The following is a 27,826-nucleotide window of genomic DNA, read 5'->3' as shown; positions in this document are numbered from 1 at the left end:
CCAAGAAATACGTGCTGAATGACGATAATGTCGTGTGTTCCATTTGTTCTGGTAATTCCATGAAGAATGTAAATATGATGTTATTGGGCCACTGACGGTAAGTTTTAGATGGAAGATTTAACGGACGTGTCACCATTGGTTGGAGCAGAGTGCAGAGTCGTCGCACGATTTCTTATTTGGAATCCTCTTATTAATTTGCAATTGGTCACTGGCTTTGATACAATACAAATTTTTATTTTGGAGCTTCGGCATCAAAAATCTACATATATCGAACAAACTGTTTCAAACAGAGCATCTCGCTGCCATTAGAGCATTTAAATTGCATCAGATGTGGCAATAAATGCGAATTGTTGCTCCCAGCTTGCCGGGATTTCATAAATGCGCACCATTCTACATCGTAGTTACATTTGTATTCGATGTCATTTTTGCGTTAATTATACATTTTCACACTTACTTCGCCAATGATGCTTTTCACTCAGCCATGTTAATGTTATCATTATTATTATTATTATTATTATTATTATTATTATTATTATTATTACTATTATTAGTATTACCCCACGCACGTGGAGAGAAAAGCCAGGGTTAGGCAATTTGGTCATGTCCGTCTATCCGTCTGTCTGCTAACATCGGTTTATGATCGAGGAACAACATATTAAAATTGAATGTTACATTTTGAACACAGAACATTAATCGGGAAAACTAACCTGCAGTTTAGCAGTACATTGGCTCTGAATTGGTCCTGACCGCACATACGCAGAGAGGAGTGAAATTTTTTATTGTCTGCCATAGACAAAAATAATAATAAAAATTGAAAGTCATTCCAAACAGGAAGCGTACTGGTTTTAAGGATGTCGTCAAGGACACAACTAACGGAACGTGTTACATATGGTGGTGGATATTCCACCACCATATGTAACACGTTACAATGGTAAATTTCCAGTCTTTTTGTTGTTTTCTTTTACCTCCGCCACCGAAGGTGAAGGAGGTTGTTTTAACCCCTCTGTCTGTCTGTCTGCCGGATATCTCAAAGTTGTGGACGGATTCAGACGAAACTTGGTGGACACTTTGGGTGTGTGTGATAAGGAAGAATTGATTCGATTTTGGTGAAGATCCGAATCCGGATCTCGATATGATTATTTAATTTTCAATCGATTCTACCCTATTGAGCAATGGGGCCAAAACCAATACGTACCACAATGTCTCAAATGTATTGGGCCTAATATGTTCACGGTAGTGTTTTTTCAATACCAAGTACTTCCGTTTAACAGCACTTGGACATGTTATAATGAGGTAGTGCCTAAGATACCATCAAGGGCACTGAACTTTCTGATTTTTATTTTTATTTTTATTTTTTGGCAATACAACCTTTAAAACCATTATTTTATTTCAATTGAATTATCGACTTGAACACTGCTTGGAGTAAGGTGTTCCACGAACTGTAGTTATTTATTTTTAATCCCCGATGTGAAACGACACTTTTGTCTTCGTCATTATTCTGCATGCATGGAAGGGATCGGTAACCTCCCTGGTATATTGATATTTGTGGTGGTGTATAATTTCACGTGAGTATGTACTTTTGCGAATGCAACCTCATAGAGGCAGATTAGACAAGCCGCAGAATCTTAAGGATTGACATTTTCCTTCAATTGGAAGGATTCCTTCCTTCAATCCACGGCATTGGAGCGATGACGCTGTGTCCCCTTAAGGTCAAAGTGAACATCTACTTGTGTGCTTGGACCTGGAGCATCCTGCCTGGTGCCGCCAGCATGTACAGGCCCTGCTGTTCCTTCTTTCTCTCCCAATTTCATTTATTATTTACCGCTTACCCAGTTTCTTTTTTTCTTTTTCTTTTTTAACTTTGCCATCCCACAAATACCGATTTTATTCTTAGTTCGTCTGCTCATAGTTTAGTCAGTATGAAACGAGTCCTTGTTTTACCTACCTCTAATACTAAGGCTCCATTGGTTTCGTGCCTCCTGTGTGTTCTGATTAAGTATTGAAATGTGGTGGGTACCATATTTTTCTCTTCTTTATTATTAAATTATTTGTGTAAACCTGCAGGATATTTCTTCCCACTAATGTGTTGATGTAGTTGAAAAAAGAAACTCGGAACACATGACCATTCAATTTCAGCTAAGACAATAGTTTGGAAATCAATTATTCCCAGCAAGGCTGTGATCCACCAACACCTAATTTTGTGGCAATATGTACAATTTTGGTACCCATAATACACATTCTTACCCCCAATACTCTCACATCTTCAAATATATCTGGGACTCTTCCTTTACTCTACTTCCCAACATGATCCATCTCGTTAACTTGGAAGTGATCTGAAATGTAAAAAAAAAAAGTATCAGTGGGTTCATATTTAGTGTATCTACATCTCATGAACCATGCTCTATAGTATTTGTGCTGCTGAAGCAGTTTCTATGGCTTGGGATGGAGGAAGTTAGGGCAGGGATTTGTAATTTGTTCCAGGGTACTCCCTGCTCTTTGTGAATGACACCGTGGTATCTTTAACGTCCACAAACTAAAGCGAACAGGTGAGATGCCCAATTTAATGTCCATCCGAGGGACGGAACACACCGATGAATCACCCTACTTATGGAATACTGGGACGATAGTTTATAGCTGGGTCGGGATGTGAAACCAAGCTTAACAACTTGGTTAAGAGGCGAGTGTACGTACCTCCAGTCTAGACCATCCTGCCAGCCCGATCAACATCTAATAAGTACATTGCCTTGGGGAAAACGAAATAATAATATCCCCAAGTTCATCTCTTTTCTCTCTTCCTCCCAATTTTTCAAACAACCTGTATGACTTGGAGTGGAAGAAAATTCAACACAATGGGCTGACAGATTATTGCAATTGATGCTTTTGGGAAAAGGGTGTCAAATTTTTAAGTAGCAAGTAAGATGTATACGTCCTCAACCAAACAGAGTGAGATATCCTAAGACGACCGTGATTGTTATCCTGCAGGCCGTGCTACGACAGACTGACTGGGTTGAAACGCCAATGATCAGGTCAGTATGAAAAGTGGAAATGTTGTGCTCTTCTTTTTCAAGTATTTTAATATAATCAACAAATTCTTTATTTTATTCGTTTTCACATTTGAAGTGTCCAAAGAAATGGCTTTTACCTTCGCATGATACACATGGTTATTTAAAAAAAAAAAAAAAACATGGAGACACGGATCTTATGGAAATGTACAGGGAGAAATTGATTTGGGATGGATGGCATGAAAGTTGTGGTTTAACAAAACATCACTTTATGGCAACGATCAAAAAATGTTTAATGTTCATTTTGTATTGTGTGCAGCTTATGGTTGCGAGTTTACATCATTGCTGAGGGTACGGTCAGCTGCTGATCCAGTGCCCCCTTCTGGTTAGGACAGGAATTAGGAATTTGTTAATGGATTTGTTTTTTGTTTTTACTGGAAATCGCCCCAAACAAGTCATAATAATAAAGCCATTCTAAGGGAAGGTTAGATAAAGATAAGGAAAAAGCATCCAAGACACAGGACGTAGCAGAAGTCAGGTGAAATGCAATGTCACCTCAAAGATGGAAGAAGTAGGAATTGACCTTCCTCTTAAAGCTGGGTAGATTGTAGGATAACAGGAAGCACGTTACAGGTAGTGAATTCCAAAGCGAGAGCACAAGGGATAAAACTATTTGCACGGCCTTTCGTTCTGTACTTTGGATCAGCTATCGTACATAGATGAGCAGAGATGGAAAACTGAGTCTTGCGTCCAAACACTTGTATAGGAGGAACCGAGTTAGAAAGTCCAGCATAACGTTTGCCATGAAAATATGTGTCGAACAAACGAAGAGTGGCAACTGACCTACGGCGAGAGCGGTTGAAGAGTTGAACCCATCTCTGCACCAACCAGGTTAACCATGTGTTTCTGGAGCCTATCAAGTAAAGATAAATGCTACTGCTCCAGTACGAATGTGGCAACTACTTCATGAGGGGACGTATAGTTAGTTGTCTTATTCAGGTACAAAACAGCATCAGGAGGTAAATACAGTCGGTCCTTGTTTAACGTTGTGGTTACATTTTTGAAAAGTGCGACTTTGACTGAAACTACTTTAAGCGAATCCAATTTCCCCATAAGAATTGATGTAAATATGGGGGGTTAGGTTCCAGCAAAAAAAAATTGTCAGACAAGACATTATTTACATATAGAGTATGTTTTTTTTTTTTTTTTATTTAAACAAATAAATTGAACATCATCATCTCTAATTGCTTCAGATCTTCATTGGTTAGCTCTTCTTTATGCGACGACTGAAGAAGTGTAACGTCGGCTTCTTCCACCTCATCAAAACTTGCTTTATTGGCCAAAACGACAATAACTTTCTTCATAGCGGAGTAAACGTCTTTAAATCCGTTCAAGTCATTCACACATCCAGACCATTCAAACACACCTGAGCAACTTCAGCCAAGAACCCACTGATGTCATCAATGCACTTGAGGATGTTTCCATCAGTTTGACAGGTGTATCACTACCGTACTTGTCAAGCACCTGAGATCGGAGAGGGTGATGCAACCACTGATGTTATCGATGCACAGCTTAGTGTATATGAGACTATACTGTACATACTCTGGGTGGGCCTACACCCCAGTATTTATGGTATGTACGGTATGATGTATACTGTAGTTTCATTAAACCGAGGAAAACCATGAGTTTGGTCCTAAATTAGAGGTAAAACGACTTTATATTAGAACGGTTAATCATAAACAATGTTTTGAAAGGTTGAAACCTTGAGAACACTCCTTTCCAACCCTTTTCCTTTCTGCAATGATTTGAATATATAGCATTGGTATGTCATTTGAATCTTTGGCTCATCATGCGTTGCTCACAATCGGTAAAAGATATGCACAGCACTTTCTCAAGTATTATCAATAGTTTAAATATGGCTGACACAAGAAACCTGAGACTTATAACAGTCACCTTCACAAGGCCCATGACACCTCTCAGCTCCAACCTTTGGATATTTGATGATCCTTTTAACAATCGCTTTGGTTGTTTTCCACTGAATGGAAAACTTGTAGGGAGGGCATGGTGATTGTGAATCGAACACTTCTGAAGATGTCTTCGGCCTACCACAACGGCAGACTTTTTTTTTTCAAGTTGCAATTAGGGGTGGCGTCAAGCCCTCTCCAACCAACGTGTATAGAGCAGATATACATACAAGCGTACAAACATTTATTCCATTTTTTGGCTGAGGCAGGGTGAAGCGAGGTAGATACTGTCTGTTTATTCTTGGCTAGCAAAGGTACGCAGCGTTGCCAGGTCTCTACCCACCCTCTGGACTTCCATCCCACCCCTTCCCTTCCTTCTTCCACTCCACCTCTAGACTCCCACCCCCTTCCTCACAACAGGTGGTGGCTCATGTTTATAACTTACTAGAATTTATGACCCTGTTGCTTCATTGACTGAAATACCAATCTTTGATGTGATGGCTAATTAATAGGGCAAGAAGCAAAATGAATCCTGGGAGTGTGGGAAGAACCAGCATCGCAAGTTAGTGTTTGCAATTTCGCCACGTGTGCCTAAGTACCCATAAAAAAAAATGATCATGCTCTCTCTCTCGAGTGCAGCCTGTGGCTGCTGGTTGCATCATTGGTTGGGACGCAGCTATGCCACTGATGCAGTGTCCCCCTTACCAGTACACTGGTGCTCATTTTGCCAACCTCCTGGTGTATTCAGGCTGAGTCAACCTCCTGGTGTATTCAGGCTGAGGTCAACCTCCTGGTGTATTTTTAATTCAGCAGTCAACAGGGCTTGAACTCAGGACCCTAGGATCCAAAACCACCACCCTAACCAATAAGCCAACACCAGGCTTAATGATCATGCTATACAGTATATAGTTTTTGGCCCTTTCAATGGTGAAGAATCACTTTATATATTAAATAATTCTCGTATCAATTCATCCTTGCCACACACCCAACCTGTCCACCAAGTTTTGTCTGAATCTGTCCACAACTTTTTGAGATATCATGCACAAAAACAAACAGGGGTGAAAACATAACCTCCTTCACCTTCAGTGACCTTCACAAAAAGATGAAACAATTCGAACCCAGGCAAGACAGCTTTGAGCGACGGTGCGTACCTCTCAGTCATCCTGCCGTGGTGTGGGGATTCATTGATTTGTAGCCACTGAAAACATTTTTCAATTCTCTCTTGAAAGTGTTCACTTGGCCCATTGCTTTACTCATTCAAATTCTCTAATTTATTTTGCCTTCCGAACTCCAGGGATGGGTCCACACGGAGAAACGAGGCACGGTCGCCATGCCCACTGCTCACGCTGTTTAATTAATTTTGTTGCACTTTTGGAAAAGCAGTCGAAGTTAGGTTTAATGCTTTGGAAATTTCACACTTTCTTGTGTGAATATGGAGAAAGAGGGCACACAGTCTTGCTTTCAACATAAAATATACAAGAGTATATCATGTTTATACCTGATGTTGGCTTAATGGTTAGGCTGGTGGGCTTGGGATCTGAGAATCCTGAGTTCAAATCTCTCTTGGCTGTTGAATTAACACCAGGTGGGGTTGACTCTGCCTGTCATCCTGAGGTCAGCAAAATGAGTGCCATCTTGCTGGTATCCTGTGTCGGAGTGGCGACCTGTCCAGGATTGTGCCCAATGGCCAAGGAGACTGCTTTGGCAGCACCAACGCTCTGCACAGAGTATGGTCCCAATGGATGGATGGATGGATGGATGGAGATCATGTTTCCAAGGCAAGGTATTTTTAGTCGTTGGTCGAATCAAAATGGTGGCTGGACTGACCAAGGATAAGCCTTTCATGAAGGTAAACTGTTAATTATCTTCAAAAGGGGTGTTTAAATTTATCCAAACACTGTTTTCATTCATGCACTCCCTTGGAGTTGCCTTAGTTTCATGCAAAGTTTCAATAGGTTTCATGGTTTGAATTATGCAGGAGACACGCACAGACATTTATTTTTATAGTTACACTTGAATATAAGACCCGTCACTTCGCTGATGGAAATACCAATGTTTGCTGTGATGGCTAATCAATAGGGCAAAAAGAAAAAGGATTTCGAGTGCAGGGATAACCAGTCGTAAGTTGGTCTTTGGAGTTTCGCCACCAGTGCACATTAAAAAAGTAAAAAAAAATTTCTTTTAAATCATCAAAAAGCTTCCCAGGAGTTCCCTGAATCCACCAGAGTTCGATTTATTGAAATCCAATCTCAAGTTACAACACGACAAACAGAAATATAATATATATATATATATGAATTGAAACACCCAATAACCTGTGCCTTCAGAAAAGACTGGAATGCCAGCTGCATTTTCTATCTAATCATCATGTGACCTTTTTTTGTTTTTGTTTTTCAATCTCCATGGGTAGCTGCTCCTACAATTAAAGTTCCGTACCAATCGCTTAAGTGGTTTCAGTGAAAATTATAAAGCGAATGAAGGTGAAAAAAAGTGAAGGCGTAAGAAAAAAGAAATAAATTAATTAAAAAGAGGGTCTTAGCCAACGGGCACAACGAGGCCATGTGCCAGACCCGGTAATTTTTGGCCACCGGTACCATCCGAGGGGAATAATGCTTATCATAATTTTTCGCAGGGTATAATCTCTTCAGTCAGAAACGATGTGATAGCATTGCATTGGTGGTAGCCTTTTGTGTGTTATTAGCCATTTAGTAACCCCATCCCAAAATAAACTTTTCTGAAACCGGTGTAAGACGAAGAAAACATTCTATTTAAAACTAATGGTTATCTCTTATTATAGGCTATATCTTCTTCAAAAATGTTAGGCACGTAGTTCATGTTTTTTGCTTTTCAAAACAGTTGTGAAAACTAGCCTAGCATTTAGTGTTTGCAATTACAGGCACTGATAGAGTCCATTGCTGATACATTGCAGAACATAAGATTTAGTTTTCATAAAAAGTGGGATGGAAGTTTTTTTTCCCCATACCCTAATTAATGGATACCATGTTTAAATATGTGAATTTGAAGAAAATTTAATCATAAACTTAAATAACGAAATATATTTTAAGTCAGATGTACATTATAAATGTTATTGTTATTGGACTCATTCATCAGATTGCACATGATTAACCATCTTGCTCCTGTCTTATTGGTTTATATTGTGTATAATACAGGTGTTTGATACCTTCACATGTGCATTATTGAGTTTCTAAAATTCTGTATTTTTTCAGAAATTACAGGGAAAAAAACATTAATCTTGTTCATGAACATGCTTTCATTTACCTTTGTTTGATCCTTAGAAAGTATTCTTCAATAACAGGGAAAATATCATGACATTGACCAAACTACATAAATCCGTCCTAATTAGGTATTTTTTTTTTCATTTGGGGCGTGGGTTAACTTTGTCCGCTATACTGATCTTAATAGACAACATTCAAAAAATAAATTTGCTAAACACCCATGTAATTATATTGTTCCAGAACTTTTATTTACTTCCCACAGTAAATTATTGACAAATACTTTTCTAAAGGCAGTATGATTTATCACACACGAAATAGACACTGATATATGTGTCACCAATGACATACCATTCAACCTAGGCATGTTTAGCACATTTTGTTGAGAAGCAAATGATCCGAGCAAAAGGTGAGACAAATTTCAATGTTAATGTTTGACTGATAAAAAAAAAAAATGTTGTTAAGTTGAATTCTGATGTCTTTCCTTGAACTGGCCATTTTGCACAAAGCTTATTTAAGGGTAGGCATATAAACAGGGTGATAACACACAAAAAGCTACCACCGATGCAATGCCATCACATAACATATTTTCTAACTCTAGGGTTGTATACCTTACCAAAAATTACTGAGAATTATTCCCCCCAGATGTTACCGACCAACCCCACTGATTAAACAGGGACAAGGACTGTTGCTGCCTATTAGTAGTATAGTAAGTACATATACTTTTGTTTCTCATAATCCATTTATTGGCGTGAAGCAAGAATTCCAAACATTCAATGCAGTAAATTGTCTGCTTATTCCAATAAATATCATCAATTTGTCATATCGTACATGTAATCATTAACAACGGCCTGTTCCAAGCTTAAATTGGCATTGTTTGACAAACTTTTTTGTTAGACTGGACTGACTTGCATCTCGAGCTTCCAGATGTTAATTGTTGATGCATTCATGAGATGCGATAGTCTGGTTGGCATGGTCTTTGTATTAAACACAGTATCAGGAAGTTGCTGGACTTCCGATGTCGGGATGGCGCAGACACTCCATAGGTTGAAGAGAAAACAAATCCTCCAAATAAAAAAAAACTACCAATATGCAAACTTTTAAACCTATAAGGTACCTACCACTCATGTGGAAGATTTCACAACAAATAACACTTGTGGAACTTTAAGGACAGCATTGCTGAGCGACAAAACTGACCGACTCAAAATAGGCCATTGGTAATTATTATTCTTTTCACAGCTCAACTCAAAATTGGTTTAAGCTCAGGCCTTGGTTGAAACACATACTGTATCTACTGCATTTTGTAAGGATGCAGGACCATCGTCTGCCCAAAGCATCGTCACAACCACAAAGCATCACAGAAGGCAAAATATCAATTGCTGCTAATCTATCCCTTGATACAAAATCAATATGATGCGTCTTTTTCAGATTTATAAAGCGGGTAATTTGCTTTTGTGTTCGGAACATTTTACAAAGCACTTTTATGAAAAGATGATGGCTTGATTTTGTGGTTGTCAGCCTCAATTGAGAGAGGACGCCGGCCCCACGATCAAGCAGAAGAAACAACCGTCACTCACAACTAAGACCATCACTACCCAGCTACCAGCACATGTACATGGGCGATTTGATCCGTGAATCAAACCAACACCCCCACTCTCCCCTCCACTGGGGCCAGACATCGACACAGCCCGGCATGGACATAACTGTGAGACATGATACGGCACGGACACAGAGACAAATGGCGTCCAGTGAAAGTATGAAAGGGGAAGATCCCGTAACATACAGGACACCTGGTCTGCCTGTGATGATGGGACAAAGCATTCATCACCCATTAAAAAAAAAATTCTAGTTTATTGCACGTTTCATTGTTGTCCTTGTTGTTGTCAGCGGTGTCCGAGTGTGCTTTGGCTGTGCCATGTGTGTCCGTGACGTGGTTCTGCTGGAGTAATATAACCGATTTATCAATTAGTATAACATCCCTTATAAACCGTCAATTTCACCAAAACAAAACCTACCAATCTGTAATGAATGTGTGATCGGCATTTTCCTCTTCACCAACACCTCCATCATCACCATTTTCGTCCGAATCACTCACACAAGGCTCAAAAACTATACGTCTCCATAAATCCCCTGAAAACTTCTCCATCACTAATTTCGTCTCCAATAGTTTCTTCAAAATCCCACTGATCAGTTTCAACGTACTGAGAACCTTCGGTGTTCCTAATGACGGTGGAATCAGTGTCCGGATGGAATCCGAGCTCGAAATACAGTATACTGTCCCTCTGGAAGTCGTCATTTCCATCAAGGTGGGTTCCAGGTGTGATGTCAATGTTAAAAAGCAACATTTACGGCTTTTTTTCGGCACTTTGTGATTGGCAAAAGAAAAAAAACATTTCCCTTCAAATTAGACCATAATTAATGATTGTCAATCATCGGGTTCCCCTTTCACTGGCCAAATTCATACATGGAAATGATCGTCATTGTAAATGGATGCACAGATGGACAGGGAACAGTCATTAATGAAAGAAAGATGTAGGGATGGGTTCACATAATAATTTATGACCATCCCAACCTTATTAACTTTGGAAAGAGAAAAAGTTTGTTTTTTAAACCTCGACCACTGAAGGTGAAACAGAGGTTATGTTCGATATTTGTCAGTGAACAGGATATCTCAAAGTTGTGGACAGATGGATTTGGTGGGTAGGTTAGATGTATGACAAGGACTAAATGATTCAATTTTGGTGAAGATCCGGATACCAGTTTTTTTTTTTTTTTAACGTGATTCTTTACCAATGAAAGATTGGGCTAAAAGCGATACATAGCACGATATCTCTAAAAGGCTGTGGACGGATTAGGACAAAACTTGGAGGACGAGTTGGTTAGATGACAAGAACAAGCCAATTAGATTTTGGTTCAATTCGGCAGATCCGGTTTATCGGTGGGTTACCAAACTTCACCCATTGAAGGTATGTGCTCCACCGAGTGCGTTCAAGTTTATTGCACATGAAGACATCTAAAAATAGGACTGCGCATGGTAAAGCTCTCACCTGGATCAGGAGCACCAGAACTCAAAACCCTCCCCCACAAACCCACTTAGATCCTGATTTTTATTTTATTTTTTGGAATGAAAGTTGTGGTTGTTTCATATTGAGAGCAAATACCTATTTTGAGGGGGAGGGAGGTGGAAAAAAAACACCCCGTTGACCCACTTTAATGAGCGCAGATTTTGATGCGGTCAATAAACCTTCGTTAGGCATCATATATGAAGCTTGTGGCCAAGTTTCATCAAAATCTTATGTTTGGTTCAAGCGATAATGACTGAAGTGTTTACAGACTGCCTCACTCACCTACGGACACTACTCGACCAGCCTAAAGTCAAGGTGAGCTAATAATTAATCAATCGGACTCCCACGCCCGAGGGTCTGACACAAAAACCTTTGAACATTTCCAATGCCTGAGAGTTCAAGAAACGTGTTTCTGCATGTGTCCTGACAAACAAGGTGTTCAGGTATGTGTACATGAATGCAAACTCCCTTTTGATGTATTTTGTAAACAGGTACAAGCCAAAAAAAAAAAAACAACACCACCACCACTTGGTGAAACAACTCAGAGTCCACTTTGATAAGGAGATACTTTACAAGGTTTTGCTTCCAATACATGTATCATAAATTTTGTAAACTTAACAGCTGGTGCAAGGAGGTTTCTACTTGTGCAGGTGGGAGGAGCGATTCAAGTTCCTGACTAAGGTTTCTTCTTGGCGCAGACGTCTGTGAAACATGGCGAAAAGTCGTCGTGGAAGGAGTCTGTCAATCCTGAGAAATAAGGTGCACCTTAGTTGAACGTGTGAGGTGTGAATGGCGGTTGCCACTATGGCTGTGGCTCGGCAAACCTGAAGAGTAGTAGTTGTTGGAGAAAATCCGTCTGTGCCGATCGCATCTCTTTTAACACGAGAAGTTGTGCATCATGTGCTTCACGATGTAAACGCAACTCAAATTCCCTCTCCTCCCAAGCACGCTTTTCCTCCCCCGCTTGATACCTCTCTTCCAGGGCCTCCATCGTGTCCATGACCAGGTCACCCATCACGCTAGTGGCTTGCTCCATCTTAGTCTTCTTGACCTTTTTCCGTGGCGGACCACAACCACCTACGTGAGTAACAGAAAAGGAGAGACCAAATTACATTTGTAAAGTGCAAGTACTTTAGTTGCTAGTCATAAATTTTTTTTTAAAAGATGAGAGAATACAAAGAAAATAAATGTTAAACATATAGTACAATGGATACGGAGATGTTTTTAAGGAAAAGAGAAAGGTTTTGTGCACTTTTTCATATTTTAGCAAACAAGCCCTTTGTGATCAAACGTTTCCTTTCTCAACATAAAAGATTTTCTAATCACACTTCAGTCTAGTTTTACCCAACTATAAGTAAAGCATTAAATCGAGTTTGATCTTTCACTAAATAATCTCGTAAATGGATCAGGATTGCTGTTAAAATGACCCCAATTAAAAAATAAATAAATAATAAACATCTTGATTGAAATCCACCTACCGCATCTTTCTTCAGGCACTGGAAATGAGCAGCAGCTGTTGAGGCTTCTCCTTCAAGAAGATCTGGAGCTGGAGTGAGGTCCAGTGTCAGGAGCATGTCTGCTTGCTCTAGATCCAGATGAATGAGGTCGAAGCAGAGTTCTCACTGCAGATGCCATCTTCGTCTCCACTGCCATCCACTTCTGGCGATGGGTGGATCTGCACCTCATCCGTGACATGATCCATCCAGTGAGTTTTCTGGAGATGGTGGTATTGGTGTAGCCTGGTTCCGATTCTACGCTTGCATGCTGCTCGAGATCGACACAGGATTGAAGGATGGGCGGCTACCCGAGATGGTGTTGCATAGTTGTAGAAACGGCCACTCTTTTTGATCGTGACCACTTAAATTGTCGTGGTTGGTTATTTTGTTGAATTGCATTTTCAGCCGTTTCAGTTAACTTTGCACTTGCTTCTGATTCCTCACGATACCCATCGCTGCAAGCATCTTTGTAATTCTAGCATGCACAAGCTCAGTATCTCAGACTGTACCGAATATTTGTGGATGGATCTCCTCATCAGCACGTATGTGGAGAAGTTCTCGGGTTTCCGAGTCCAGCCAATTTCCCTCCAATTGGGATAACGAATCTAATTTATGAGTGAAACGAGTGGAAATACGAAGTGTAATGTACGGAAAAAAAAACGAGTAAATAATCATGAGACCCACCAAAGTGTGACTCCAGGATTTATTTAGAGCTCTGCGATTAGCCAATTTGAACATGGTCATCACAGGTCAATGCACGACGTGTAAAATTTACAGCATTTTTATGACTAGGATTCATATCTAATGAATGCCGGCATTTTACCACCTTCACTTCTTCTTCAGAGGTCACAATTATCCCACCTTTCTTGTGGGGTCAGCCGAGGGAAGCTTGGCCCGAGTTCACAAACCAGCTGGCCAGGCCTGATGTTCGACAGGTTCGGAATTTTGGCCATGGTGCCGGGACACCCATTTAACGTACATACGAGGGACCACACACACACGTTGATGAATCACCCTGCTTGCAAAACACTGGGCTTTCAGTTTAGAGCTGACGGACGGGTCAGGAATCAAACCCAGGCGAGACGGCTTCGAGGCGAGTGTGTGTACCTCTAGGCCACCCTGTCAGCCAGTTTCCACCTTCACTATGAGGACAAATGCCAGGAAATTGGTGGAAACGAATTGCCGGCAGAATGCCATTCACATCAAAGCGATGCCACAAAATTGGTGGGAAAATGCCGGCATTTTAATGGAAGCTGATGCTGTGTGAATGGGTTTAAAGAGTTCACGATCTGTGACAGTCTGCTCCTGGCAGACCACGTTTTATTGATTAGAATGTGCTCGATCTGCTTTATATGCCACCCAGAAGGTGAAATCTATGTGCACAGTCTATACTTGGGTTGTTTGAACCACGTGTTCGCAATTACGAGCTCATTCTCAACACACAACTCCAGCATTTCCTCCCCTGGCTCATTTTGGACACAAAGTCCACGATTTCCTGCAATCCCTGGTGCTCCTGCTTCTCAAATGTTTGCATTCATCTCCCATAAGAGTTAAAACATCTCTTTCGGGCAACTTCTACCAGTTCCTGTAACGTTCCATAAAACTCCACATTTTCGTCATCTGCTGCAAAAGTTGCAGCGCGTATCTGGACGATGGTGGTGTTCACTCGATGTCCTTTCAACCTCACTGATATGAATCCATCATCGATTGGGTTGTATCCCAATACTGACTATGCAGTCTTATTGTAAATCACTGCCACTCCGTTTATTTCACAGGTTTCATGACGAGAAAAGAACACCTTGTAATCGTCGGATTGAAACTGCCACAAAATGGTACATACAAGTTTACTTGTCCCCAAAATTTCAGTTTCTGTTTTCTAAATCTCTTTCTTTATTACATCTAACTTTCCACGATTCATTGACCCAACTTACATTCCATGTCCCAATTCTGTGAATGTTTGAGAAGCTAAGAATTTGATTTTTCAGTTCTAACAACCTCAGGGACTGGATTTCCTTGCGGGTTTGATCCAGTCCCACCATAACGGCCACTCCTACTCATCAAAACACTTTGCTCTTCCCCAGTTGGCTCAGTGAACAAAACTTTTTATAGTTCATGACAACAAACATAGGTCATCGGCTATACGTAAAAATTTAATTACCATCTTGATTGGAATCCCCCTCTCTCGATCCATCACTGAAATAAAAATTATAAACCGATTATCATTATTGTTCGCCTATCACATAGTATAGATGATGCCGATTGGTGAGATGTATAAATCAGGTTTTTGTTTTTTTTCCTGCTCGTCACTCATTCACCATTATTAACACTTTCATTTTGCAATTTCTAATTTATTTTCACTTCAATGTCTGATCTCTGGGAACATAAATGAAATTCATAACATTTTTTGGCAATAAGTGTCGTTCCGGATTAGTAAATCCAATATGATTGAAAATGTTAAGTTTTGCGTTGACATGATTCTGATAATTCAGGGACAAAAGGCAAATCGAGTTTCAGTGAATTAATCAAATGAGATGTAAAGTGAGACAAAGGATTCGTGCAAAAACATCGGTATGCATCAAAGGCAGTGACATCGAGACGAATGGTCAACAGAGCTTTGATGATGACCGGTGTTGAGGCTGAACGCTTTGGTCAACAGGGGCATTACATGGTGTGAACAAAGTGGGTGAACGTTTTGTTATGAAAACGACGCTCTCAACCAATGGTTAATCTGTGGTCAATCTTTGGATTCAGACAGAGTGCCGCCTGGCTGCGAGATTGACCTTGCGAGTTTTCCAGAAAAGGCGAGGGAAGGAGCGATCGGGAGAAGGCAAGGAGAAGCAAATGTGATTTGGTGGTGATCTTGGAGGTGACCGAGATCTCGCTCAAGCAGCGTACGGAGCTTTGGAACGGCGGAGTACTGGGCACAGTGGGTGACAGGCAGCGATGGTCTCGTGAGCTTTTGCACTGAGCACACGGTGACCACTGACCTGGTGTACGGTTTCACTGCTGCTGGCCGATCGGTTGCGCGCACGAAGCGCCAATACAGCATGCGTCAAGGTCGTCCCTCGCTCCACCTCACACCTTCTCGTGATTCGGCTAGAGATGTGGTGAGATCCATACTGCATGAGCATTCCTGCGGGGCTCACACGCTCCACACTCATAGCTGACTGCTAATCTGCAAGGTCCGTTTCTGCACACCCATTCATGTTCAGATTTTTCATCAACACGGCAAAAGGTTCACGGATCTGCACGCTTGTTTGACACGGCAAGAGGTTTAATTGCACGTTTGGGCACTGCACGGATCCTGGTAAAAGGGGGTGTATTAGCACGTGAGTATAAAGTTGCCTTTGTCAAGAGAGTTATTGCTTTTGTAAAGAGTTGTTGGAGTTTTTGAAACTGCATTGAAAATATATATGTAACTTTGATTTGATTAAGCAATGACCGTGACTTGCATTCTTCTGTATGGAAGTTTATCGTTCCTGAGGAATTGTAATTGCATTCTTTCCGATAGATATTAGCGTGTGTTAACAGTGGAATTGAAATAAATTGCATCTTTAAAATTCCTTCTGTTGTATGATGCTGCTTCACCTGGTTGGTTGTCAATTGATTGAAAAGTTTCAAGTGGTCATTTTTTGTTGTCTGCCATGCTACCCTTTGCCGAGCGACATTTGAAAGGCAGGGTGTGCATTGGAGCGACACACGATGCGCCTGCGAGGGTAGACATCCCTTACTCATCTCTGATAAGGTTTCGCCTGATTGGGGAGGGTCGGGTGGATGCGCAGCGGGGCACGCGCTGGGCCTTTCGACAAGCTTTATGCAAGCGGAGGCAGGGTGGACACACGATGCACCTGAGAGGGGATGCTGTCTTCCCACCCCTGATATGACGGCTCTCCTGCAGGGAACGCAATTGGACCTCCCGGCATTTCTCTGCTCAGGATCAAATGTCCAGACGTCAGGGATGGTGGGTTCATTTGACTCCTCCTGAAACAGGGTACGCGATGGAGCATCTGCATGAAACGGTATAAAGTGGCTGTATGAGGATGGAATTTACAGCATGTATATGGTGCCTTGAATGTTCAGCGAGAGTATCCTACCCCAGTGGGACAAGTAGCAGGCATTCGGGGCTTGGACTCGACTATTAATGGCTGATAGGTTAACAAATGCAAAGGCCACCTCCTTTAAAAAGGCTTGCTGCCTTTAAACTCTTAACCAAGCCTGGTGTTGGTTGAGTGGTTGGGGTGCCTGGCTTTGGATCTTCGGGTCCTGAGTTTGAGCCCTGTTGGCCAATAACACTCGGTGGGGTTGACTCAGCACTTCATCGTCTGAGGTCAGCGAAATGAGTACCATCCATCCACTGGGACCATACTCTGTGCAGAGCGTTGGTGCTGCCGAAGCAGTCTCCTTGGCTATTGGGCACAATCCTGGACGGGTCGCCACTCCGACACAGGATACCAGCATGCTGGCACTCATTTTGCCGACCTCGGAAGGATGACAGGCAGAGTCAACCCCACCTGGTATTAATTCAACAGCCGAGTGGGATTTGAACTCAGGATACTCGGTTCCTAAGCCCACCACCCTAACCATTAAGCCAACACCAGGCATGAAATGAGTACCAGTGTACTGGTATAGGGGCACAACATCAGCGGCATAGTCGTACCCTAACAAAATGATAGCTACCCAGCAGCCAAGCTGCCATATGCAAGAAGAAGAACTCTTAGCCTTTGGTTTCAAATTCTGAACCAAAAAAACACATTCGTCAAACACGACTCACCATCCTCGAAGCCCCTTCTCTTCGCTTTCGGAGCACCGGAGTCCTCGTCGTCTCTCATGATCCGCATACCTCCAGAAGGTCCCCCACCAGGTGCTTCCATCTCCTTAGCATCCTTTCCATGTCCGGGTGCAATAGTTCGTTCCGATCCGAGCCTCGCAAGGCATGAATCCATGTACAAACAGAGCTCAGCGTACATGGTGTCCGTGAACTTCCGTGCAGCCAGAAAACGGAGTCGAACCTTTGTTGCAGTGGACTTGGCACCGGCACAGAGCGTTCCAAGGATCTTGATCCCCAGACCTGTAACCGCGGCTTGAAGCGACTCTTCCATGAGGCCCTGGATCTCAAGCCAGGTCGGAACGGGAGCAAGGCACCCTCGAGCTCTCGCCCAGTCCAATGTCTGTCAAAACACACGAAGAACAAAGTACACACATTAACATTAAACAAAACAATATAATTGATCAAAAGTGTTTTGAAAACAACTTTTTTTTGTGGAAATGTTTTTTTTCTCCGTTTTTCTAGAAATTTAAATTGTCCTTAATCAAGTAAAACATATCGTACATTTACCATTGGGCTGGAAGCTTTATATATTTATGAAAGACAAAGACCCACTCACATCTCTCACCTGTGAATGGAGGGAATAACAAATTCACTCACCAAATCAATTAACCCAGATGCGGAGGATCACACAAACTAGTACGTGGCCGGACGTGCAAAAAAAACAAAAAAACTTTCAAACCGCATGCCAGAAACAACAACCACACAGGCCGTTCCTTCGCTCTCGCGTGCCCGTACGTGCAAAAAAAATAAAATAATAATAAAACTTTCAAACCGCGTGCCAGAAACAACAACCACACAGGCCGTTCCTTCGCTCTCTCCTGCCCGTACGTGCAAAAAAAATAAAATAATAATAAAACTTTCAAACCGCGTGCCAGAAACAACAACCACACAGGCCGTTCCTTCGCTCTCGCGTGCCCATACGTGCGTGCAAAAAAATTAAATAAACTTTCAAACCGTGTCAGAAACAACAACCACACAGGCCGTTCCTTTGCTCTCGCGTGGTCGTACGTGCAAAAAAAAAAAAATAATAATAAAACTTTCAAACCGTGCCAGAAACAAACACACAGGCTGTTCCTTAGCTCTCACGTGCCCGTACGTGCGTGCCATACGTGCGTGGCCGTACGTGCCAAAAAAAAAAAAAACTTTAAAACCGCTTGCCAGAAACAACAACCACACAGGCCGTTCCTTCGCTCTCGCGTGCCCATACGTGCGTGCAAAAAAATTAAATAAACTTTCAAACCGTGTCAGAAACAACAACCACACAGGCCGTTCCTTTGCTCTCGCGTGGTCGTACGTGCAAAAAAAAAAAAATAATAATAAAACTTTCAAACCGTGCCAGAAACAAACACACAGGCTGTTCCTTAGCTCTCACGTGCCCGTACGTGCGTGCCATACGTGCGTGGCCGTACGTGCCAAAAAAAAAAAACTTTAAAACCGCTTGCCAGAAACAACAACCACACAGGCCGTTCCTTTGTTCTCGCGTGGCCGGACTTGCAAAAAAAATTAAAAAAAAACTTTCAAACCGTGTCAGAAACAACAACCACACAGGCCGTTCCTTCGCTCTCGTGTGCCCATACATGCGTGACCGTACGTGCAAAAAAAAAAAAAAAAAAAAATAACTTTCAAATCGCGTGCCCGAAACAACAACCACACAGGCCGTTCCTTCGCTTTCGCATGGCCGTACGTGCAAAAAATAAATAAAACTTTCAAACCGCGTGCCAGAAACAACAACCACACAGGCCGTTCCTTCGCTCTCTCCTGCCCGTACGTGCAAAAAAATAAAATAATAATAAAACTTTCAAACCGCATGCCAGAAACAACAACCACACATGCCGTTCCTTTGCTCTCGCGTGGCCGTACGTGCAAAAAAATAGATAAATAAAACTTTCAAATCGTGCCAGAAACAAACACAGGCCGTTCCTTCGCTCTGACATGCCCGTACGTGCGTGCCATACGTGCGTGGCCGTACGTGCCAAAAAAAAAACAAAAAAAAAAAACTTTAAAACCGCTTGCCAGAAACAACAACCACACAGGCCGTTCCTTTGCTCTCGCGTGGCTGTAGTGCAAAAAATAAATAAATAATACTTTCAAACTGCGTACCAGAAACAACAAACACACAGGCCGTTCCTTCGCTCTCGTGTGCCCATACATGCGAAACCGTACGTGCAAAAAAAAAAAAAAACTCAAATCGCGTGCCCGAAACAACAACCACACAGGCCGTTCCTTCGCTTTCGCATGGCTTTACGTGCAAAAAATAAATAAAACTTTCAAACCGCGTGCCAGAAACAACAACCACACAGGCCGTTCCTTCGCTCTCTCCTGCCCGTACGTGCAAAAAAAATAAAATAATAATAAAACTTTCAAACCGCATGCCAGAAACAACAACCACACAGGCCGTTCCTTCGCTCTCGCATGCCCATACGTGCGTGGCCGTACGTGCAAAAAAATAAAAAAAAAACTTTCAAACCGTGTCAGAAACAACAACCACACAGGCCGTTCCTTTGCTCTCGCGTGGCCGTACATGCAAAAATAAAAATAAAACTTTCAAACCGTGCCAGAAACAAACACACAGGCCGTTCCTTCGCTCTCACATGCCCGTACATGCCAAAAAAAAAAACAAAAAAAAAAAAAACTTTAAAACCGCTTGCCAGAAACAACAACCACAAAGGCCGTTCCTTTGCTCTCGCGTGGCCATAGTGCAAAAAATAAATAAATAATACTTTCAAACTGCGTACCAGAAACAACAACCACACAGGCCGTTCCTTCGCTCTCGCATGGCCGGACTTGCAAAAAATTAAAAAAAAAAACTTTCAAACCGTGTCAGAAACAACAACCACACAGGCCGTTCCTTCGCTCTCGTGTGCCCATACATGCGTGACCGTATGTGCAAAAAAAAATAAAATAAAAAAACTCAAATCGCGTGCCCGAAACAACCACACAGGCCGTTCCTTCGCTTTCGCATGGCCGTACCTGCAAAAAATAAATAAAACTTTCAAACCGCGTGCCAGAAACAACAACCACACAGGCCGTTCCTTCGCTCTCGCATGCCCGTACGTGCATGGCTGTACGTGCAAAAAAAAAATAATAATAAAACTTTCAAACTGCGTGCCATAAACAACAACCACACAGGCCATTCCTTCGCTCTCTCGTGGCCGAACGTGTAAAAAAAAATTATAATAAAATTTTCAAACTGCGTGCCAGAAACAACTACACAGGCCGTTCCTTCGCTCTCACGTGCGCGTACGTACGTGCCCGTACGTGCGTGCAATACGTGCGTGGCTGTACGTGCCAAAAATAAACCAAAAAAACCTTTCAAACCGCGTGCAAGAAACAAAACCACACAATCCGTTCCTTCACTCTCGTGTGCCCGTACGTGTGTGGCCGTACGTGCAAAAAAAAAAGATAAAATTTTAATAAAAAAACTTTCAAACCGCGTGACAGAAACAACAACCATACAGGCCGTTCCTTCGCTCTCGCGTGCCCGTACGTGCGTGCCATATGTGCGTGGCCATACGTGCAAAAAAAAAAAAACTTTCAAACCGCGTGCCCGAAACAGCAACCACACAATCCGTTCCTTCGCTCTCACGTGCCCGTACATGCGTGGCAGTACGTGCAAAAAAAACAATAAATAAACTGGAGGGGGAGCACTCGGGAGAGTGCAAAACCTCCGCCGCCAATACTGCTGAGTCACTCAAGTGAACCTTATATCTTATTCATTAAATAAGATGTCAACAGTGCTGACAGAGTTATAGTAATTTTCTCCAACATTTTTTTTTGGGGGGGGTGGGGGTTGGGGTTGGAAATCACTGAAAACATGTAAAAGTGCAAAAAAAAAAAAAAATCGAAATTTTGTTGAAAAAAAGTTGCAAAAAATTTTTTTTCTCTAAATTTTTTTTGGGGGTGGGTTGGAAATCACTTAAAACATGTAGAAATGCAAAAAAAAATTGTTTTTTCTTTTTTTTTGGGGGGGAACAATTTTTTTGGGGGGGGGTTGAAATCACTTAAAACATGTAAAAATGCAAAAAAAATAATTTTGGGGGGGGGGTTGGAAATCACTTAAAATCTGTAGAAATGCAAAAAATAAATTTTCTCCAACAATTTTTTGGGGGAGTAACAATTTTTTTGGGGGGGTTGGAAATCACTTAAAACATGTAGAAATGGAAGATAAAAATTTTCTCTTTTTTGTTGGGGTACCAATTTTTTTGGGGGGGGTTGGAAATCACTTAAAACATGTAGAAATGCAAAAAAAAAAATTTCTCCATTTTGTTTGTTGGGGGTACCAATTTTTTTTTTTGGGGGGGTTGGAAATCACTTAAAACATGTAGAAATGCAAAAAAAAAAAATTTTCTCACAATTTTTTTGGGGGAGGTAACATTTTTTGGGGGGTTGGAAATCACTTAAAACATGTAGAAATGCAAAAAAAAAAAATTCTCTATTTTTTTTGTTCGGGGTACCAATTTTTTGGGAGGGGGGGTTGGAAATCACTTAAAACATGCAGAAATGCAAAAAAAAAATTCTCTAACAATATTTTTGGAGGGGGGTAACAATTTTTTTGGGAGGAGGGGTTGGAAATCACTAAAAACATGTAGAAATGTAAAAAAAAAAAAATTCTCAATTTTTTGGGGGTGGGGGGGGGTAAAAAAAAAATTGGGAGGGGGGGTTGCAAATCACTTAAAACATGTAGAAATGCAAAAAAAAAAATTTTCTTTTTCGCTAACATTTTTTTGGGGGGGGGACCAAGTCCAAAATTTAATGGCATGATCCTTGGACCATACCTCACCTCCTCCTCCTCCCCCAACAACTTTCGTCAAAATCCGTCGAGGAGTTTTTCCGTAATAGTGTTCACAAACAAACAAACAAACAAACAAACAAACAGAAAGGGGTGAAAACAGCAACCTCCATCCATCTTCGAAGATGGCGGAGGTTAATAAAACTTTCAAACCGCGTGCAAGAAACAACAACCACACAGGCCGTTCCTTCGCTGTCGTGTGCCTGTACTTGCGTGCCATACGTGCAAAAAAAAAATGAATAAACCAATGCCACCTTGCCAAAAGGTGACCACGTGTGACTTCTTTAAGGTCACACTGAGGTGAACAGAGCTGCTATCCACCAGGAGCGACTCCTTGAGGAATATCTACCTACGAGAGATTCCAATGAAAATCGTTCTACAGAGTAACCATGAAAAATATGCTTTTGCCTCAAAACGTCACCAAATGACGTAATAATGTCTCAAGCTTGACATATCCAGAAAGCACTCATCGAGGTGTTCAATTTGAGGTACGACACGATATGGTTCCTAAAACTTGAAAATTTGACCTTGGGGTCAAATATGTTTGACCTCGGGCGCTAACCATGAAGGTCAAGGCCAATCGCCACCAAAAATTAATCAGCTGAGCACCAGAGCATGAACTATATTCCCATGAAGTTTGAAGACGATCCTATCAAAATTACTCAAAAAATAAGGGTTTTGTCGACTCCCCTGATTTGTGCCAAAGTGACCTTGACCTTTGACCTTGACCTTCAAAATTTTGTGCACTGAAAGGGACCTCTATAGGCCTCTGATATGCGAAGTTACAAAAATTTCCGATGATAACTGTGCTCTGCAGAATTTTTTATACGTGATTACAGACAAAAAAAAAAAAAAAAAACATACAAGCTGACTCACATATCTTGCAAAACTTCGTTTTGGCAAGATAAAAATTTTCAAACCGCGTGCCCGAAACAACAACCACACAATCCGTTCCTTCGCTCTCGAGTGCCCGTACATGCGTGGCCGTACGTGCAACCAAAACAATAAATAAACTGAAGGGGAAGCACTCGGGAGAGTGCAAAACCTCCGCCGCCAATACTGCTGGGTCACTCAAGTGAACCTTATATCTTATTCATTAAATAAGATGTCAACAGTGCTGACAGAGTTATAGTTATTTTCTCCAACATTTTCTTTTGGGGGGGGGGGGTTGGAAATCACTGAAAACATGAAAAAGTGCAAAAAAAAAAAATCGAAATTTTGTTGAAAAAAAGTTGCAAAAATTTTTTTTCTCTAACAATTTTTTTTGGGGGTGGGTTGGAAATCACTGAAAACATGTAGAAATGCAAAAAAAAATTGTTTTTTCTTTTTTTTTGGGGGGAACAATTTTTGGGGGGGGGTTGGAAATCACTTAAAACATGTAAAAATGCAAAAAAATTTGGGGGGGGGGGGTTGGAAATCACTTAAAATCTGTAGAAATGCAAAAAAATAAATTTTCTCCAACAATTTTTTGGGGGAGTAACAATTTTTTTTGGGGGGGTTGGAAATCACTTAAAACATGTAGAAATGCAAGAAAAAAATTTTCTCTATTTTTTTTGTTGGGGGTACCAATTTTTGGGGGGTTGGAAATCACTTAAAATATGTAGAAATTCAAAAAAAATTCTCTAACAATATTTGGGGGGTAACAATTTTTTTGGGTGGGTTGGAAATCACTTAAAACATGTAGAAATGCAAAAAAAAAATTTCTCCATTTTTTTGTTGGGGGTACCAATTTTTTTTTTTTGGGGGGGGGTTGGAAATCACTTAAAACATGTAGAAATGCAAAAAAAAAATATTTCTCTAACAATTTTTTTGGGGGAGGTAATTTTTTTGGGGGGGGGGTTGGAAATCACTTAAAACATGTAGAAATACAAAAAAAAAAATTCTCTATTTTTTTTGTTCTGGGGTACCAATTTTTTGGGGGGGGTTGGAAATCACTTAAAACATGCAGAAATGCAAAAAAAAAAAATTCTCTAACAATATTTTTGGAGGGGGTAACAATTTTTTTTTTGGGGGGGGGGTTGGAAATCACTAAAAACACGTAGAAATGCAAAAAAATAAAATTCTCAATTTTTTTGGGGTGGGGGGGGGTAAAAAAAAATTTGGGAGGGGGGGTTGGAAATCACTTAAAACATGTAGAAATGCAAAAAAAAAATTTTTTTTTCGCTAACATTTTTTTTGGGGGGGGATCAAGTCCAAAATTTAATGGCATGATCCTTGGACCATACCTCACCTCCCCCCGCCAACAACTTTCGTCGAAATCCGTCGAGGAGTTTTTCCGTAATAGTGTTCACAAACAAACAAACAAACAAACAGAAAGGGGTGAAAACAGCAACCTCCATCCATCTTCGAAGTTGGCGGAGGTTAATAAAACTTTCAAACCGCGTGCCAGAAACAACAACCACACAGGCCGTTCCTTCGCTGTCGTGTGCCTGTACTTGCGTGCCATACGTGCAAAAAAAAAAAATGAATAAACCAATGCCACCTTGCCAAAAGGTGACCACGTGTGACTTCTTTAAGGTCACACTGAGGTGTACAGACCTGCTATCCACCAGGAGCGACTCCTTGAGGAATAGGTGCCTACGAGAGATTCCGATGAGAATCGTTCTACAGAGTAAGCATGAAAAATATGCTTTTGCCTCATAACGTCACCAAATGACGTCATAATTTCTCAAGCTTGACATATCTAGAAAGCACTCATCGAGGTGTTCAATTTGAGGTACGACACGATATGGTTCCTAAAACTTCAAAATTTGACCTTGGGGTCAAATGTTTCACCTCAGGCGCGAACCATGAAGGTCAAGGCCGATCGCCACCAAAAATTAATCAGCTGAGCACCAGACCATGAACTATATTCCCATGAAGTTTGAAGACGATCCAATCAAAATTATTCAAAAAATAAGGGTTTCGTCAACTCCGCTGATTTGCGACAAAGTGACCTTGACCTTTGACCGTGACCTTCAAAATTTTATGCGCTGAAAGGGACCTCTATAGGCCTCTGATATGCGAAGTCACAAAAATTTCCAATGACAACTGTGCTCTGCAGAGTGATTTATACGTGATTACAGACCAAAAAAAAAAAAAAAAAAAACATATGAAGTTCAAGGCCAATCGCCACCAAAAATTAATCAGCTGAGCGCCAGACCATGAACTATATTCCCATGAAGTTTGAAGACGATCCTATCAAAATTACTCAAAAAATAAGGGTTTTGTCGACTCCCCTGATTTGCGCCAAAGTGACCTTGACCTTTGACCTTGACCTTCAAAATTTTGTGCACTGAAAGGGACCTCTATAGGCCTCTGATATCCGAAGTTACAAAAATTTCCAATGATAACTGTGCTCTGCAGAATTTTTTATACGTCATTACAGACAAAAAAAAACAAAACAAAAAAAAAAAAGCTGACTGACATATCTTGCAAAAACTTCGTTTTAGCAAGATAACAAAAAAAAAATAAAAAAAACATACAAGCTGACTAACATATCTTGCAAAAACTTCGTTTTGGCAAGATAAAAAATTTCAAACCGCGTGCCCGAAACAACAACCACACAATCCGTTCCTTCGCTCTCGAGTGCCCGTACATGCGTGGCCGTACGTGCAACAAAAACAATAAATAAACTGAAGGGGAAGCACTCGGGAGAGTGCAAAACCTCCGCCACCAATACTGCTGGGTCACTCAAGTGAACCTTATATCTTATTCATTAAATAAGATGTCAACAGTGCTGACAGAGTTATAGTTATTTTCTCCAACATTTTATTTTGGGGGGCTGGGGGGGTTGGAAATCACTGAAAACATGAAAAAGTGCAAAAAAAAAAAAAAAAATCGAAATTTTGTTGAAAAAAAGTTGCAAAAATTTTTTTTCTCTAACAATTTTTTTTGGGGGCGGGTTGGAAATCACTGAAAACATGTAGAAATGCAAAAAATATTATTTTCTTTTTTTGGGGGGAACAATTTTTTGGGTGGGGTTGGAAATCACTTAAAACATGTAAAAATGCAAAAAAAAAAAATTTGGGAGGGGGTTGGAAATCACTTAAAACATGTAGAAATGCAAAAAAAAAATTCTCTATTTTTTTTGTTGGGGGTACCAATTTTTTTGGGGGGGTTGGAAATCACTGAAAACATGTAGAAATGCAAAAAAAAAAAATTTCTTTTTTGAGTGATGGGGAAACAATTTTTTTTGGGGGGGTTGGAAATCACTTAAAACATGTAAAAATGCAAAAAACAATTTTTTTTGGGGGGGGGTTGGAAATCACTTAAAATCTGTAGAAATGCAAAAAAATAAATTTTCTCCAACAATTTTTTGGGGAGGAGTAACAATTTTTTGGGGGGGGGGTTGGAAATCACTTAAAACATGTAGAAATGCAAGAAAAAAATTTTCTCTATTTTTTTGTTGGGGGTACGAATTTTTTTTTGGGGGGGGTTGGAAATCACTTAAAACATGTAGAAATGCAAAAAATAATTTTTTTCGCTACCAATTTTTTTGAGGGGGGTAACAATTTTTTTGGGGGGGGTTGGAAATCACTTAAAACATGTAGAAATGCAAAAAAAATTCTCTAACAATATTTTGGAGGGGGTAACAATTTTTTTGGGGGTTGGAAATCACTTAAAACATGGAGAAATGCAACAAAAAAAAATTTTCTCCATTTTTTTGTTGGGTTTAACAATTTTTTTGGGGGGGGTTGGAAATTACTTAAAACATGTAGAAATGCAAAAAAAAAAAATTTCTCTTAACAATTTTTTTGGGGGAGGTAACAATTTTTTTGGGGGGGGTTGGAAATCACTTAAAACATGTAGAAATGCAAAAAAAAAAAATTCTCTATTTTTTTTGTTCAGGGTACCAATTTTTTGGGGGGGTTGGAAATCACTTAAAACATGCAGAAATGCAAAAAAAAATTCTCGAGCAATATTTTTGGAGGGGGGTAACAATTTTTTTGGGGGGTTGGAAATCACTTAAAGCATGTAGAAATGCAAAAAAATTTTTTTTTTTTTCGCTAACATTTTTTTTGGGGGGGGGGACCAAGTCCAAAATTTAATGGCATGATCCTTGGATCACCTCACCTCCCCCCCCCAACAACTTTCGTCAAAATCCGTCGAGGAGTTTTTCCGTAATAGTGTTCACAAACAAACAAACAAACAAACAAACAAACAGAAAGGGGTGAAAACAGCAACCTCCATCCATCTTCGAAGATGGCGGAGGTTAATAAAACTTTCAAACCGCGTGCCAGAAACAACAACCACACAGGCCGTTCCTTCGCTCTCGCGTGCCTGTACGTGCGTAGCATACGTGCAAAAAAAAAATGAATAAACCAATGCCACCTTGCCAAAAGGTGACCACGTGTGACTTCTTTAAGGTCACACTGAGGTGAACAGAGCTGCTATCCACCAGGAGCGACTCCTTGAGGAATATCTACCTACGAGAGATTCCAATGAAAATCGTTCTACAGAGTAACCA

At 40.8% G+C, this 27,826-nt stretch overlaps 1 protein-coding gene across 2 annotated transcripts in view; it reads right to left on the bottom strand.

The window, feature by feature from the left end:
- Nucleotides 1–5,098: 5,098 nt before the first annotated feature.
- Nucleotides 5,099–27,826, bottom strand: part of LOC147033612 (uncharacterized) — a 32,066-nt gene continuing 9,338 nt past the window's right edge. Inside the window, exons 2-4 of one of the 2 annotated variants that reach the window (XR_015051818.1) lie at nt 17,532–17,928; nt 12,743–12,939; nt 12,168–12,341 (exon numbers count right to left, since the gene is read on the bottom strand). Coding sequence is in view for 1 of the 2 variants with exons in the window: in XM_085857582.1 (XP_085713708.1) it covers nt 12,067–12,341; nt 17,532–17,928 (672 nt within the window). In the remaining variant the exon portion in view is untranslated. Of the gene's footprint in view, nt 12,342–12,742; nt 12,940–17,531; nt 17,929–27,826 lie in introns of both variants that reach the window. The other variant, XM_085857582.1, reaches the window with a different exon arrangement.

Source organism: Eptatretus burgeri, chromosome 2, assembly GCF_056783735.1.
Source record: "Eptatretus burgeri isolate ZD-2024b chromosome 2, Ebu_testis_v1, whole genome shotgun sequence".
Taxonomy (NCBI): Eukaryota; Metazoa; Chordata; class Myxini; order Myxiniformes; family Myxinidae; genus Eptatretus; species Eptatretus burgeri.
Note: the sequence above shows the minus strand (reverse complement) of the source record. Positions and strands in the feature narration are given on the sequence as shown.